Source organism: Capra hircus, chromosome 22 (genome assembly GCF_001704415.2).
Source record: "Capra hircus breed San Clemente chromosome 22, ASM170441v1, whole genome shotgun sequence".
Taxonomy (NCBI): Eukaryota; Metazoa; Chordata; class Mammalia; order Artiodactyla; family Bovidae; genus Capra; species Capra hircus.
In genome coordinates this window covers 56,269,354-56,284,824 of record NC_030829.1, presented here as the reverse complement: position 1 = coordinate 56,284,824, position 15,471 = coordinate 56,269,354, and the positions used below count along the sequence as shown (strand labels likewise).

Sequence of the window (15,471 nt, the reverse complement as noted above, 5' to 3'; positions counted from 1 at the left end):
AATAGAATGGGAAAGACTAGAGATCTCTTCAAGAAAATTAGAGATACAAGGGAACATTTCATGCAAAGATGGGCACAATAAAGGACAGAAATGGTATGGACCTAATAGAAGCAGAAGATATTAAGAAGAGGTGGCAAGAATATACAGAAGAAGTATACAAAAAAGATCTTCATGACCCAGATAACCACAATGGTGTGATCACTCACCTAGAGCCAGACATCCTAGAATGTGAAGTCAAATGGGCCTTAGAAAGCATCACTACGAACAAAGCTAGTAGAGGTGATGGAATTCCAGTTGAGCTAGTTCAAATCCTAAAAGATGATGCTGTGAAAGTACTGCACTCCATATGCCAGCAAATTTGGAAAACTCAGCAGTGACCACAGGACTGGAAGAGGTCAGTTTTCATTCCAATCCCAAAGAAAGGCAATGCCAAAGAATGCTCAAAATACCTGACAATTGCACTCATCTCACATGCCAGCAAAGTAATGCTCGAAGTTCTCCAAGTCAGGCTTCAACAGTATGTAAACCGTGAACTTCCAGATGTTCAAGCTGGATTTAGAAAAGGCAGAGGAACCAGAGATCAAATTGCCAACATTTATTGGATCATTGTAAAAGCAAGAGAGTTTCAGAAAAACATGAGCATTCCATGAGAGTTCCAGAAAAACATCTACTTTTGCTTTATTGACTATGCCAAGGCCTTGGACTGTGTGGATCACAACAAACTATGGAAAATTCTTCAAGAGATGGGAATATCAGACCACCTGATCTACCTCCTGAGAATCTGGATGTAGGTCTAGAAGCAGTAGTTAGAACTGGACATGGAACAACAGACTGGTTCCAAATTGGGAAAGGAATACGTCAAGGCTGTATATTGTCACTCTGCTTATTTAATTTATATGCAGAGTACATCATGCGAAATGCCAGGCTGGATGAAACACAATCTGGAATCAAGATTGCTGGGAGAAATATCAATAACCTCAGATATGTAGATGATACCATCCTTATGGCAGAAAGTGAAGAAGAACTAAAGAGCCTCTTGATGAAAGTGAAAGAGGAGAGTAAAAAAATTGACTTAAAACTCAAGATTCAGAAAACTAAGATCATGGCATCTGGTCCCATCACTTCATGGCAAATAGATGGGGAAACAAGGGAAATAATGGCAGACTTTATTTTTTTGCGTTCCAAAATCACTGTAGTTGGTGACTGCAGCCATGAAATTAAAAGACTCTTGCTCCTTGGAAGAAACACCATGACCAACCTAGACAGCATATTAAAAAGCAGGACATTACTTTGCCAACAAAAGTCCTTCTAGTAAAATCTATGGTTTTTCCAGTAGTCATGTATGGATGTGAAAATTGGACTATAAAGAAACCTGAACACTGAAGAATTGATTCTTTTGAACTGTGGTGTTGGAGAAGACTCTTGAGAGTCCCTTGGACTGCAAGGAGATCCAACCAGTCCATCCTAAAGGAAATCAGTCCTGAATATTCATTGGAAGGACTGATGCTGAAGCTGAAACTCTAATACTTTGGTCACCTGATGTGAAGAGCTGACTCACTGGTAAAGATCCTGATGCTGGGAGGGATTGAGGGCAGGAGGAGAAGGGGACGACAGAGGATGAGATGGTTGGATGGCATCACCAACTCTATGGACATGACTTTGAGCAAGCTCTGGGAGTTGGTGAAGGACAGGGAAGCCTGGCGTGCTGTAGTCCCTGGGGTAGCAGAATCAGGTGTCACTGAACTGAACTGAAATTCATCATATAAGGTTGCATTTGGGGGAATACTGATTTACTTGGGAGTTTTCCACAGCCTGACTTTCAAAATCTTTCTTCATGATCTTTTCAGCTTCATTATGAAGCCTCTGTTTTAGCTTCTGGAACAGGGCCTTTCCCCCTCTGTCTTTTCTTAGGCCTCTCTGTGTGAAGAAAGCATGCCTTCATCTCACAGTGAAGTCCTGAATGTCCTTAAGACTCCCTTTGGAAGTAGTTGCTCTCTTTGTACTCTGTACCAGTAATAGCTAATGCTCACTCTGTGCCAAGCACTGGTTAAGAACTTCATATTTTTTATCTCATTGTCACCTCACAACAACCCGCTGATACAGGTACTGTACTTATTTCTGTTTTACAAAGGAGGCGACTGAAGCACAGAGAGGATATATAATTTGTCAAGGTCACACAGTAAGGGATGGGGGTAGTTTTCTGCCTCACTCCAGAGCCAGTGCTCTGAACCACTGTATTCATTATTCCCAGTGTTCCAGGGAAAAGCAGGCTCAAATGCCTGTAGGAGTCAAGCAGGCAACAGAAGTAGGAAATGTTTATTTGTATCTTAAACACAAGGAATTGTCTGTTTTCCGTAGGGGTATTCCTCTTTTCTGTACTGCTCTTTTCTTGAAACATATAGCCTTTCCACTGTATCTTTATTAAAAAAACTTTTTTAAACTTATCTTTTAACTCTGTTATAAAAGTGCTTGTAGTACGAGCTGCTGATAGCTAGCAACTGAGCACTGGATTTGAATTCTGGCTCTAACTGCATTGAGTGCATGCTCAGTCCACTCAGTAGCTGTTTATTTTCAAGCAGGTTAGTTAATTTCTTTTTACCTGTTTTCTCATTTGTGAAATAGATACAGGGTTGTTATGTAAATTAAGGAAGTCAACATGTGCAAAGCATTCAAACTGTACTTTGCACACATGTAAATAAATGTGCTTAATAAATATCAGCCACTGTTTTTAAAGTATTGAGAGCAGCCAAAATTTGTTAAAATTGATAGTAACTCAGGAGAGTGGAAGGAGGGATAGCACAGACTCTAGAGTCAGACCTGAGTTAAAATTCTGGCCCTTTCACTTGCTGACTCTGTGATGCTGGGCAAGATACTTGACCTCTCTGAGCTATGATGTCCTTGAGTGAAAGTGAAAGTGTTAGTTGCTCAGTTGTGTCCAATTCTTTGCGACCCCATGGACTGTAGCCCATCAGGCTCCTCTGTCCATGGAATTCTCCAGACAAGAATACTGAGGTGGGTTGCCATTTTCTTCTCCAGGGGGTCTTCCCAACCGAGGGATCAAACCTGGGTGTCCTGCATTGCAGGCGGACTCTTTTCCACTAGCGCTACCTGTAGTCGAGCAGTAATGCTTACCTCACAGAATTGTGAGGACAACATAAAATAATGCATTTGAAGAGAGAAACACGAGGTGCCTCTGCGGTAGCTGCTCTTAAGTAGTTACCAGAATGTTTTGTTTGTGTGCTTTTGGCCACACCTTGAGGCTTGCGGGATCTTAGTTCCCTGTGCTTAGCCCTCAGTCGTGTCTGACTCTTTGCGACCCTTTGGACTGTAGCCTTCCAGGCTTCTCTGTCCCTGGGGTTTTCCAGGCAAGTATACTGGAGTGGGGATTTTCCCAGCCCAGGGATTGAATCTGTGTCTCCTGCATTGCAGGCGGACTCTTTACCGGCTGCGCCAGTTCCCTGTTTGCTGTGGTTAAGTCACTAAGTCGTGTGACTCTTGGCGATCTCATGGACTACAGCACGCCAGGCTTCCCTGTCCTTCACTATCTTCTGGAAAAATGAAAGTGAAGTCACTCGGTCGTGTCCGACTCTTTGTGACCCCATGGACTGTAGCCTGCCAAACTCCTCCACCCATGGGATTTTCCAGGCGACAATACTGGAGTGGGTCGCCATTTCCCTCTCCAGGGGATCGTTCCAACTCAGGGATCGAACCCTGGTCTCGTGCACCACAGGCAGACTCTTTACTGTCTGAGCCACCAGGGATGCCCTCACTATCTCCTGGAGTTTACGCAAACTCATGTCCTTTGATTTGGTGATGTCATCCAACTATCTCATTCTCTGTTGCCCACTTCTCCCCTTGCCCGTAATCTTTTCCTGATCAGGGATTAAGCCCATGCCCTTGGCAATAAAATCTCTGTCTTAACACTGGTCCACCGGGGAATTCCCCAAGGTGTCTAGTTTTCCGTTCCTCATAGGGGCCAGGTTAATGTACCCCAGCTTAGCTTTTACAGTAGGCCATCACGGCAGTGCTGTCTGACCCATTCTTCCTAGGGTCACTGGAACTAATAAAATCGTCAGCCCGGGGGCATTTGAGAATCTTTGTCATATGGCTGCAGTGTGTCTTCTCCAGCCTTATCTCTTGCTCCCTGTCGCCCTGCACATGGCCACACGTTTCAGTCAAATTCGGTTATTTGTATGTCTGCTGTTCCCGCCGTCCCGTCTTTGCTTGGTTGTCTCTGCCTGAAATGCTGCGCTTGCCTGGGCTCCCCCTGCCTGTCTCGAAAGCCCTGCCTTTTTCACAGATTGTGTTCTTCGTGAAGCTTTTTTCTGATCCTCTCCAAATCAGAACACTCTGTCTTCCTGCTTGGAATCCCACAATATATGCTTTAATGTATCTCCTAAAGCCTTTGTCATGATATTATTCTATACTCCATCCAATCTAAGAGGTCACTGTTTGTAAAATATCATTTTCTGTATGATTTAAGAGAGCAAAGTATGCTGCCAACTAAACTGACACAGTATCGGTTATAAGACGCATCCCAGCATCAGAAATGTTAAAATGTGGGGAAAAAGGTGTGCTTTAGACTTGATGACACGTGGTTCTTTGTGAGTGTGTCTGAGCCTTGCCTTCCTACAGGGTGGTCATTTCAGGACGGCAGGGAGGGACTGATTTTGTCATCTTGTAGCTGTTAGTTCTTAACATGGAAGAGGCACTTGGTAAATACCGGATTAATTGGAGGAAGTAATGATATTTCAGTAAATGACCTGTGGATCTTCTGGCCCTCACACATTCATTTGCGGAGCCTTCATGGTTTCGTGACGAGGTAGCGCCCCCCACTGTTGACCCTTGGAATCGAGTCTGGCGTCCGGCTTCTGGACACGTGGTAAGTGGGCTACAACCCTGGCCGCCCAGTGAATTGCCACGGAAGGTGTGGGGACTGAATGGAATTTGCAACCAAACGCAATTCACAGCTGCTATTTTTCTTCCTCCTACGCAACCGTGCTTTGTAATGGACATAGCATTTGCTTTCCTGGCTGATAGCCAGCCTCGTCATCTTGGCTCCTAATTGTCCGTTTGCCTTGTCTTGTCTCCTGTTTAGTGTATATGACCTCGCGTTCAAGCCTGATGGAGCCCAGCTGATCGTGGCTGCGGGAAGCAGATTACTGGTAGGATTTTGTCTGCATTTCCTTTTTAAGCGCTTTTTTCCCCTCTCCCTCGTGTAAGTGCTCTGAAATTTGACCCGGTTTTTAAGATAAAAAAGGCAAGGGCGGAAAAACCAGTCATTACTTTTTAATAGGGAAGGAAATGGGCTGTTTAAAACAGGTAGGTAAACTGTCTGTCAGCTAGGAACCTGTGAACAATACCTCCTTTGGAGTCATTAATCTTTCCCGTTTTACTTTGCGACACCATGAACGAGTTGAAAAATAATTAATCAAAATGCCTTTGAAACAGAGCCATTTGTCAGTTCACATTTGTGTCGCCCTGAAAAAATTCAAACAACAGGACTGAAGGGGCTCCTTCCATGAAAGGCCGGACAGCCTGACCCCAATTTTTAGGCACAGGCCCTTCCTAAAGAGTTCCATATGGATGTTGTCCTATTTTTCATATTCTCAAAGAATATAAGCTCCTACTGGAAGCTGTCCCAGTGTATAAAAGTCGTTTTCAGAGAACACTTCATGTTTGACCTGAGAACCTTTGCCTGCTCGCCCTTTCCTCCTGCGTAAGTCCACTTCCTCTCACTCTCTTGTCTCTAGATGTGCAGACAGCCTGCTTTCCACTGTCCGCGGGGAAACCATATAATCTTAAAGCCCTGAGTCAGTTGTTCCACAGACGACTTCTCTCCAGGGTAAACAGTCCAAATCCTTTTAGGTTTTTCCAATAGGTTATCTTCTCCAACACGGATCCTTTCTGGAGGGTCTTGCCTTTATTTCCCAGATGGTGTGTTTTTTTCAATCCACAAAATTTATAGATGTCACACAGCTGTAAAATTCTACGTCCATGTTACAGCTGGGCTTTAGAACACTCCCTCCCACTTGCAGACCCCGGGTCCAGGTCTGTGACTCTCAGACTCTCGGTAGCAAGCGTGGAATGCCTCTGTGATGTCAGCGGTAGGGGCAGGGTTGCACTGGCGTTTCTTCCTGCTCGCACTGGGCTCTCTGTGCTGGCTTTCTCTGGGAGGGTCTAGCTTGATTGGTCGCAGATCCAGATTCACGCAGGGGAGTGAACCTTGCAGGGAAGTTCCATGGACTGAACTTTTGTTTCTCGAGCATTAATGGTACATTCCCAGCCACATAACATGCAGAATCGTGGCCTCTACTTGTTGGGTTTCCCAACTTTCACAGTCAGTCTGGTTTTTCAATGTAGTTTTTACTTGGTACAAACTGAGAATATTGACACATGTTTTGGTATGAAAATAAAAATAGCAGCAGCGACCTGCAGGAATTCTGACTCGCGGGTGCCACGTGGGTAATCTGTAGCTTCGTCTCTTCCTTGCCAGGTTTACGACACGTCTGATGGCACCTTACTTCAACCCCTAAAGGGACACAAGGACACGGTGTACTGTGTGGCGTACGCAAAGGACGGTAAGCGGCTGCTCGGCTTCAGTCTCTGTCCTGGCCTCACAGTCACTCGTCTCTCTCCTTGGCTGTGCCCACATTGTTAGTGAGCTCAAGCACCACTTCTGGTTTCGGAAGACAGTCAGTCTCTTAGACTTCAGTCATTCAGCTTAATTCCGTCATTTAAGTATTTATTGAGGCCCGTCTGTAGGCCAAGTATTGTCTAGCTGCTTGAGATACTTCAGAGACCAAAACAAAGAACCCTGCCCTTGTGCGACTCATGTCTGTGTTGTGGGAGGGGAAGGGGAGAGAGTATGAGGAAAGACAAAGAATGAATGTACTAAATAAGTAGATTAAACAGTATGCTGGAAGGTCGTGAGTGTCAGGAAGAAGAAAAAGGGCGCAACAAGAGGGCTTGAGAGTGCTGGGCGGGTCAGGGCGCTGGGTGCAGGGTGGGGCAGGGTAGTCAGCATGGCTTGCTGAGATGGGGACCAGTAAGCAAAGACTGAAGGTGGGGAGCTAGGGAAGTAAGGACAGCTAGTGCCAGGGGGAGGGGAGCTCCTCGTAGAGGGAACAGCCGTTGCAGAGGTCCTCAGGTGGCTGTGCCTTCCTGGGGCTGGGACAGAACGTCGGTGGGGAGCAGTAGGGGACGAGGGCAGAGAGGTAACAGGCGTGGGCTGGCTGGTTAACGTGGGCTGCCGCAGAATTTCGATCCTCACTGAAAATGGGGAACCATTTCTCTGAGCAGAGGATAAATCTGATCTGATTTCTGTTTTCAATCCTGGGAGCAGCCTGCAGGGGGTGAGGGTGGAGGAGGACGAGTGAAGGATCATCATCTTGTCATCCGGGCAGATTTTATCACACGGGTGATGGCGGCTCTCAGATCTCTGTGGAAGCAGAGGAGGTGGTGAGGAGTGGATAGAGCTGGGAGGCAGAACCAGTAGGGTTGGCTGACAGTTGCATGTGGGGTGTGAAGGAAGGAGTCGGGGTGACTCCCAGGTTTTTGACCCGAGGGAATAAAAGGATGGAGTTGCCCTCCACTGAGATGAGGAAGGCTGCAACTTACTGTGAGAGGTCAGGAGTTCAGTTTCAGACACACTGAATTTGAAGACAGTTGATGCTATAGGGAGGAGAGTGGGAAATGCCGGAGCAGTGTGGCTGAGTGAGAGGAGAGGAGATCCAGGGCAGAGATGGGCCTGGCGGGAAGCTGGGGGCTGCCCCTGCAGGTCCTGGCAACGGAATTCTATCCCATCCTTTCAGTGAAGCAGGAAGCAGAAACATCTGAGAGCGAGGATGGGGAAGGAGGTGTCTGAGAGTTGAGGGCAAAGGAAGAAAGTCAGTCACCACCTGCCCAGGGGGTTGAGTAAATGGCCCCAGGATGTGTCGTGAGACCCCAGCTACACGAAAGGCCCGCCGAAGCTGGTGATCGTGGATTGAAAGGGAACTCAGCGGTGTGATGATGTCTTTTTCTCCGTCACTTAGAGCTGCATAGATACGGGAGGGGCAGAGCAAGTGGAGAGGGGGTTTAACCAGAGTGGTAGGTTTACAGGCTCCTCTTGAAGATGAAGTGCGAGGGCAGGGGCAGAGGATGTATGCAAACAAGTGATTATCTGCATTGACCTTGAACTGTTGCTGAGTCATGAGGGGAGAGAGGACCACAGGGCTGAGGGGCAGTGGAGAGGGAGGTTCTAGTGGAGTTGAAGGGTCACTGGAGTTGGGGCACCAGGTGGGGTGAGGAAGAAGAGAGATGGCTGTCACACCGGCTGCTTGAAACTGATGTTGGGAGTTAAAGTGAATCCATGCTTCCCACAGCTGGGTGTCTGTGGGAGGAACATGGGTTTTGGGCTAAGACAGTTCCAACCCCAAAAGCTCTGTGAGTTGGAGGTGGTGGTTGACTCTTTGAGTCTCGACTTCCTCCTGTGTCGTATGGCCTTAGGATTGGAGACGGGCCTCTGTGACCACTGCTGGGAAGGTGCAGGACCAGGGGCACAGTGCGGATGGACCGCAGAGATCACTCAGGCTCCAGGGTTTTCACTTTCCTTAGGTGACGGACCTCTTTGAGAATCTGATGAAAGCTACAGACCCCTCTCAAAAATGCATCTACCACATGCGCCCAGTGTTAGCCTGACCCAGTCCCTTCTCTTCACCTTAGACCTCCATAATGAGCGAGAGAAGTCACGTGCGCTTCGTCACGTGATAGCGAGTTAGTGGCAGAGACGGTGCCGGCTCTTGCCTGATAGTCAGGTGTGCTGTCCCATGGTCGTCCTGTTCTTTTAATGTGCCTATTTGAGTTCAAGTTCTCAGTAACACCAGGGGACAACCTGTGAGGTCTCAGAATTTATAAGTCTAGGGCCTCTGGCCTTCGGCACTGTGACGGCCCTCGGGGATGTCAGAGCAAGCTCCGCGATCAGGGGCATTTTTCAGCGTTTTGCAAAGTCCTGCCACACATGTCATCTCACTTGGCCTCCCAGTAGCCTCTGAAGCAGGTAGGGAAGGGGTGAGAAAATAGGCTTGGAGCCCATTCCAGTATTCTTGCCTAGAGAAGCCCGTGGACAGAGGAGCCTGGCAGGCCATGGTCCACAGGATCACAAAGAGTCGGACGCGACTGAAGCGACTTAGCACGTTACAGGAGACTTGGCAGAGCCAGGCCTGACCTGGGTCCTCTGACTGCAGAGCCCACATTCTTCCCAGTGCCTTATGCCGCCCCTCATAACACTGAGTAGTGATAACAAAGTCCCTCCCCCTTGGATCTAGAAATAAGGATACACTGAATTATGGTTTTGCTGTTTAAAACATGATGACTTTGCTTGTTTCTGATTTCTCTCTTAAGTTTACTAAATACTTAATAAGCAGCCATGAAACAGAAGTGTGTTAAGAACTAGTTTTTTTCCTTCAAGGAAAGTGATATAAGACGATGTGAGGAGATAATAGTGATAATGGTAGCTGATCTTGTTCAACATTGATCCCAGGCCAGCCCCAGTCCTAAGCACTGTAATCTCATTGTGTCCTCACAATAGCTGAGAGGTAAACACTGTTGTTGCTTCCGCTTTTCCGATGAGGAAACGAGGGCCTGGGGATGCTCAGTGGCTCCTGGCACTCCCGCAGCTGGCGGGTGACATCACGGGGAATTCCCGCTCAGACTGAGCCCGGAGCCCACTCTCTCCCTGCCCTGCTGCCTGCCGGGGTCGGGGAGCAGTGACAGGAAGAAGAAACAGGAGCAGCTGCTCTGGCTTAGTGTTTGCAGTGGTGCCACCCAGCCAAAGTAGGGTGAGAGTGAAAGCCTCACCCGGCCCTCATTTGCTTGAAGCCTTTCCTTGGGACAGAGAGCAGGGTCTTAATGTGGCCCCGAAGCCCCAAGAGATCCCACCACCACCCACCTCGCCCTTTCCCGTGACGTTCCAAGCTGGCTGCGCTCAGCCCTCCAGAGGTGCGGTGTCTTCCTGCCTCAGGGCCTTTGCACGTCTGTTTGACCCATATGGATGGGCCTTTCCGCTGTTTGCACCTGGCTAAACTTTGCTCAACCTTCAGGTCTATTTTGTTTTTCCTAATCATTCTATTTATTTATTTTTGCCTGTGCAAAATAAATAAAGGTCTTTGTTGCCCTGTGGGCTTAGTTGCCCTGTGGCATGTGTGATCTTCCCAGATCAGGGATTGAACCCATGTCTCCTGCATTGCAGGCAGATTCTTATCCAGTGAACCATCAGGGGACGCCCTCAGTCTCCAGGTCTTAATGAATGATCCCCTTCTCAGAGAAACCTCCATCACCGAAATGAGGTCCCCATGTATTCTCTTTCATAGAGCTGCTTTTTTTCTCTCCACATTGTGTTTGAATTTGATTAATTTAATTTAATGCCTGCTTTACCCAACAGACAAACTCTGTGAAGGTAGGGATCACGTATGCTTTAATCAGGACTTAATTCTGAGCATAGGGTGTGGTGCTGGCTTGCGACCGGCTCTCCGTACATCTCCGTTAGTGCCAGACAGAACTGGGAATGAACTCAAACTTCCTGACTCCAAAGCGCTGCCACCCAGCACTGATAAGAAGGGTTGCAGAAGCAACTGATACTTCCTAGGGGCCTGAAAGAAGCAGCTTTCTAAGAAATACTGTCTGCAAAATGCTGGCCTAAAACAAGTGAAATTTATTTTCTTTTTAAAACCACTTTCAGGCAAACGCTTTGCTTCTGGATCAGCTGACAAAAGCGTTATAATCTGGACGTCAAAATTGGAAGGCATTCTGAAGTACACGTAAGTGATTGTTTAGGCACATGGTCTTATGAGTTGGCCTCTTATTGAGGGACGGGGCACAAGCCCCTTAGAAAAGAGGGCAGGAAGGACTTTTTTCCGCGTGACGGCAGTTCAGTTGTGGGGCTGTGTGCTGAGGAGGTCGGGGAGTGAGTGAGGGAGGGAGCAGTCTGGAGCGCGGCTGGCGCTGGCTGGTGTCTCCGTGTAGTTCAGTTTGCTTTGTCTGATGTCACACGTTCTACCCTCCGCCCCCCCCCGCCGCCCCCCTCCAGTGTCCCCACCTCAGGGAAGAGCCTCACATCCACCCGGGGTGGCCAGCCCGAAACCTGGGCTCTGTGTGCTCCAGGCCCCTCTCTGTGCCGAGGCTCTGCTCATCCCCTGCAGATCTCAGACATGGCTTCTTCTGGAAGCCCTCCCTGCCCCGCTAGCCTCGGTCGGGTCTCCTTCATGGCGTTTCTTACAGCTGTACTTTTATTTTGGGGGTGCTGTGTGGCATGAGGGATCTTAGTTCCCTGACTGTGCCCCCTGCAGTGGAAGCGTGGAGTTCTAACTGCTGGACCGCCAGGGAAGCCCCTCACGGCTGTAGTTTTGCACTTACTCTGATGACAGATTCCTCCCATCAGCCTGGAACCTCCATGAGGGCAGACACTGCCTGTGTTTAGTTCACCGTGTGTCTCTGGTGCCTGGCGCCTTGCCTGGCCCATTGTAGGTACTCGACAAATGATGGTTTTCTTTTGAATTGTGGTGAAATACACATAACATGCAATTTGCCATCCTGAGCATGTTTAAGTGTGCAGGTCAGTATTGCTAAGTGAGTCCATCCATGTTGCTGTGCGGTGAACCTCCGGGCCTCTCTTCATCTCACAAAACTGAAACTCCTCCCCTAAAAACAACCACCTCCAGCCCCCTTCCCAGCCCTAGGCACCACAGTTCTACTGTCTGTGAGTCTGACTGCTCTGGGTGCCTCATATCCATGGAGTCCTGCAGTATTTGTTCTTTGGTGACTGGTTCATTTCACCGAGCGTAACGTCCTCAAGGCTTAGCTGTGTTGTAGCACGTGTCAGAATCCCCGTACGTTTTGCTGCTGAATGACATCCTAGTGTGTCTACAGACCATATTTTGTTTATCCATTCATCTGTTGCTGATGGGCCTTTGGGTTGCTTCCACCTCTTGGCTGGTTGGAATAATGCTGCTGTGAACGTGTGTGTACAGATCAACATTTGGATGAATGAATAAATGACTGAACGAGGTCACAAGTCAGGTATGGCTCACAAGTGGAGTAAGCCTGAAGCTGAGGTGCCACACGTGGGATGCGCCTCCCTCAGCCTTCACGGGCATCTCAGATGTTTCCAGGTCTTGGTCTATAATAGTGTCTTCACTGTACCTCCATCCTGTGCGAATGAATGTATTTCCAGGCCTCCACAAAGCCTAAGAGGAATGGCCATTAATGCGGCGCTTCCAGTGCGCCTGGCTGGGTGCCTTCCGTCCTCTTCCCAGCTGGTATACGAGAGCTGTTCAGCGCGTTTATCTTGGAGGAGGTGGCCAGTCTGGTGGGTGGGTAACGTGTAGAGAGGAAGATGGTGGCTGAGAGGCAAGCCAGGAGGGGGCGTTCACCCCTGTGCTTTGCACTGGTCACTTGCAGTAGAGCTCGCGGTGCGGAGTTAGGCTGTCTGCGGGCCCGTCATTACAGGCTTCTGCTGGAGCCGCTGAAGTGTTTGTGGTCTGCCGTGTAATCGTCTCCGGTTGTTTACTTCCCAGGCACAATGACTCCATCCAGTGTGTCTCCTACAACCCCGTCACCCACCAGCTGGCATCCTGTTCCTCCAGCGACATCGGTAGGTTTGGGTTCCCAGCGTCTCGTCCTGGAATGACTGGAAATTGGCAAAAAGTGCTGAAATCCGTCCAAAATGTGGTGACGAGTCAGTGCGCCTTCTTTTCCCTTCACTGGCTGAGGGGAGGCTGAGAATTGTCCTTTAAATTGTGTAGGAACCAAGGGAGTGAATGAGGCCATTGAGTCTGATCAGAAATGGGTGGGTAAGACAGCAATTTGGGAGAAGGCCTGGGGAGGGAGGTGGGGAGAGGACCGGAAGAGCCCCGGCGTGACTGGCGTTGCTGCCTCTGAGAGGGGACTGTGCAGTTGTCCCCACCTCCGTGTCCCCAGCACCCGTGTGCAGTGTGTCCCCCTTTGCTCATTCCGTGGTTGTGGCTGTCCTCCCCAAGGAGCACACCCGCCCCACACATGGCACTGGTGGGGTCCCGGCATAGAGCAGAGGCTGGGAGAGCGGACGGAGGCCTGCAGGCTCCCTGTTCAAGGTCCAGTCTGGCTTTCAGTTCATCGGTTCTGTTTTCCTTGCTGGGAGATAGTGGGTACACAGAGCAGAACTCGAGATCTGACTCCTCTGTTTCCCTTCCTGACCTAAAGTGAACGCGTTCCTTCTGTCCACTGGTAAGAGTTCAGAGGTTCAAAAGAGACGGTGTGATTGAAAGCACGTTGTGTACATAAAAGGGGGAGAGACTGTCATTGATGAAAAACTTAGCATTTTCTCCATGTGAGGCACTGGTCTGGGTGCTTGCTTTTGGGGTGAAAGAGACAAAGTAGAAATCCTGCCCTCAAAGAGCTTGTGGTCGGGGGCAGGTAGGGAGGTCGAATTTGTAAACATGTACCGTGAAGTAGTAATGTTTGTTGAGCGTTCGTGGTGTGGTGGGCGCTAGGTGTGTGTGCTCAGTCGCTGTCATGCCTGACTCTGCCACCGCATGGACTGTAGCCTGCCAGGCTCCTCTGTCCATGGGATTGTCCAGGCAAGAAAATGGGAGTGGGGTGCCTTGTCCTCCTCCAGGGGATCTTCCTGACCCAGGGATTGAACTTGCATCTCTTACATCTCCGGCATTGGCAGGCAGATTCTTTACCACCGAGGCTCCAGGGAAGGCCAGTAGGTACTGTGCCAAGGGTTAAATGAATTCCTGTGTGAGCTCTGTGACAACCGCGGTAGCATTCTCATCCTTGCTGTGCTGATGAAACAGAACTGGGGCTCAGAGTGGTCCAGGGACGTGCCTGAGGTCACCTCGCGGGTAAGGGATGGGCCCAGGCCACGCGATTGCATCTAGCGCCTGCTCCGGACAGCACTCCCGAGAGGCCCTGGAGGGTGCGGTGGAGGGGAGACGGCTCGAGCACAGGCGGAAATGCTGGAGGAGGCCTTCCAGTGCCGGAGATGGGGGAGGCAAGTTGTTGGATGTTGCATCTTGCTCTGCAAATGTATTTCTGCCCTGGATTTTCCTTCTTGGCCGTGCTTCGTGGCCCAGACCCAGAGCAGAATTTGGTGGTGTTGCCCAGACATAGACCTGTTGTGCAACACTGCGTCAGTGGCAGGAGGGAGCAAGTCAAAGGCAGCCAGTATGCTGGGGACAGGGCACGGCCCAGAAAGGCTGGGGAGTGGAGGCTGGATTTTCAGGAGGCATCTTTCATTACTTTGACCACTAAGTTGTATCCTGGTTACAGTGTAATAATTATGAAAGTTGCATTTCTTTGAGTTAAACCCCTGAAAGTTTGGCTAGAAATTCACCAATGTATCTTCCTCTCTTTTTTTTTTTTTTGAAGTGGTTATAGATTCACAATAAGTTGCAGTAGTTACAGATTCACAATGAGTTGCAGAGATAGCAGAGAGGTCTCGGGTGCCCTTCCTCCTCTCTCTCCCGTGGATACGTCTCACGTAACTGTCGTACAAGGTCACGACCAGGAGACTGGCCTGGCGCACTGCATGTGTGTAGTAGTGTCATGTCATCACCTGTGTCGACGACCATCACTGCGAAGATACTCCTTTATCATCACCTCCCCCATCTCCTGCGGGCTTCCCAGGTGGCGCTAGTGGTAAAGAACCCGCCTGCCAACGCAGGAGACATAGGAGACTCCGGTTCAGTCCCTGGGTCAGGAAGATCCCCTGGAGGAGGAAATGGCACTCCTGTATTCTTGCCTGGAAAATTCCATGGATAGAGGAGCCTGGTGGGCTGCAATCCAGGGGGTCACAGAGAGTCGAACATAACTGAATGACTAACACTTTCTTTCCCCCATCTCCTATTATAGCTAACTCCTTGTGCTGGGTAACCATTAATCTGTTCTCCATCTCTATATAAGATGGGCTCATAGAGCATATGACCTTTTGAGACTGACTTTTTAAACTCCGCATGAAACCCTGGAGATCCATCGGAGTTGTAGTGTGTGTCAATAGCTCGTTCCTCTTTGTTGCTGAGTAATATTCCAACCACCGATGGCAATGGACATGAACTTGGGCAAACTTTGGGAGATGGTGAGGGCCTGCTGGAGTCTGTGGGGTCGCAAAGAGTCGGACTGACTGAGTGACTGAACAACAGCAATAGTCCAACCAGTCTCTCTCATATCATTTTGCACTGAAGGCTTATGGTCTCCTGAGCAGAAGTCTGTCTCTAAGCACAAGTCCAGCAGCAAGATAACCTGCTGCAGGTAAGTTACGGGGCAGCTCTGAGGGTGGTTTTCTGTTCCCCTGCTCTTCACACAGACTCAGAATGTGGTTGGTTCACAGAGTAGAGAAGGTCTTACGCTTCCTAGTTGCTCTGGGCCCCATGTTTCCTCTTTTCTCCTCTCGTGGTCTCCTTGATGGGAAGAACCCGTGTCTTTGGTCGTGGCGCGAAAGAGCACTGCAGG

General features: G+C 49.2%; 1 protein-coding gene across 4 annotated transcripts in view; it reads left to right on the top strand.

Annotated features, from left to right (window-relative positions):
* The window catches only part of IFT122 (intraflagellar transport 122), a 65,865-nt gene that overhangs the window by 1,682 nt on the left and 48,712 nt on the right, over window positions 1-15,471 (top strand). For all 4 annotated transcript variants that reach the window (XR_001917002.1, XR_001917001.1, XM_018038209.1 and 1 more), the window contains exons 2-6: window positions 5,099-5,165; window positions 6,497-6,581; window positions 10,721-10,799; window positions 12,555-12,631; window positions 15,204-15,270. Coding sequence is in view for 2 of the 4 variants with exons in the window: in XM_018038209.1 (XP_017893698.1) it covers window positions 5,099-5,165; window positions 6,497-6,581; window positions 10,721-10,799; window positions 12,555-12,631; window positions 15,204-15,270 (375 nt within the window). In the remaining 2 variants the exon portion in view is untranslated. The remainder of the gene's footprint in view (window positions 1-5,098; window positions 5,166-6,496; window positions 6,582-10,720; window positions 10,800-12,554; window positions 12,632-15,203; window positions 15,271-15,471) is intronic.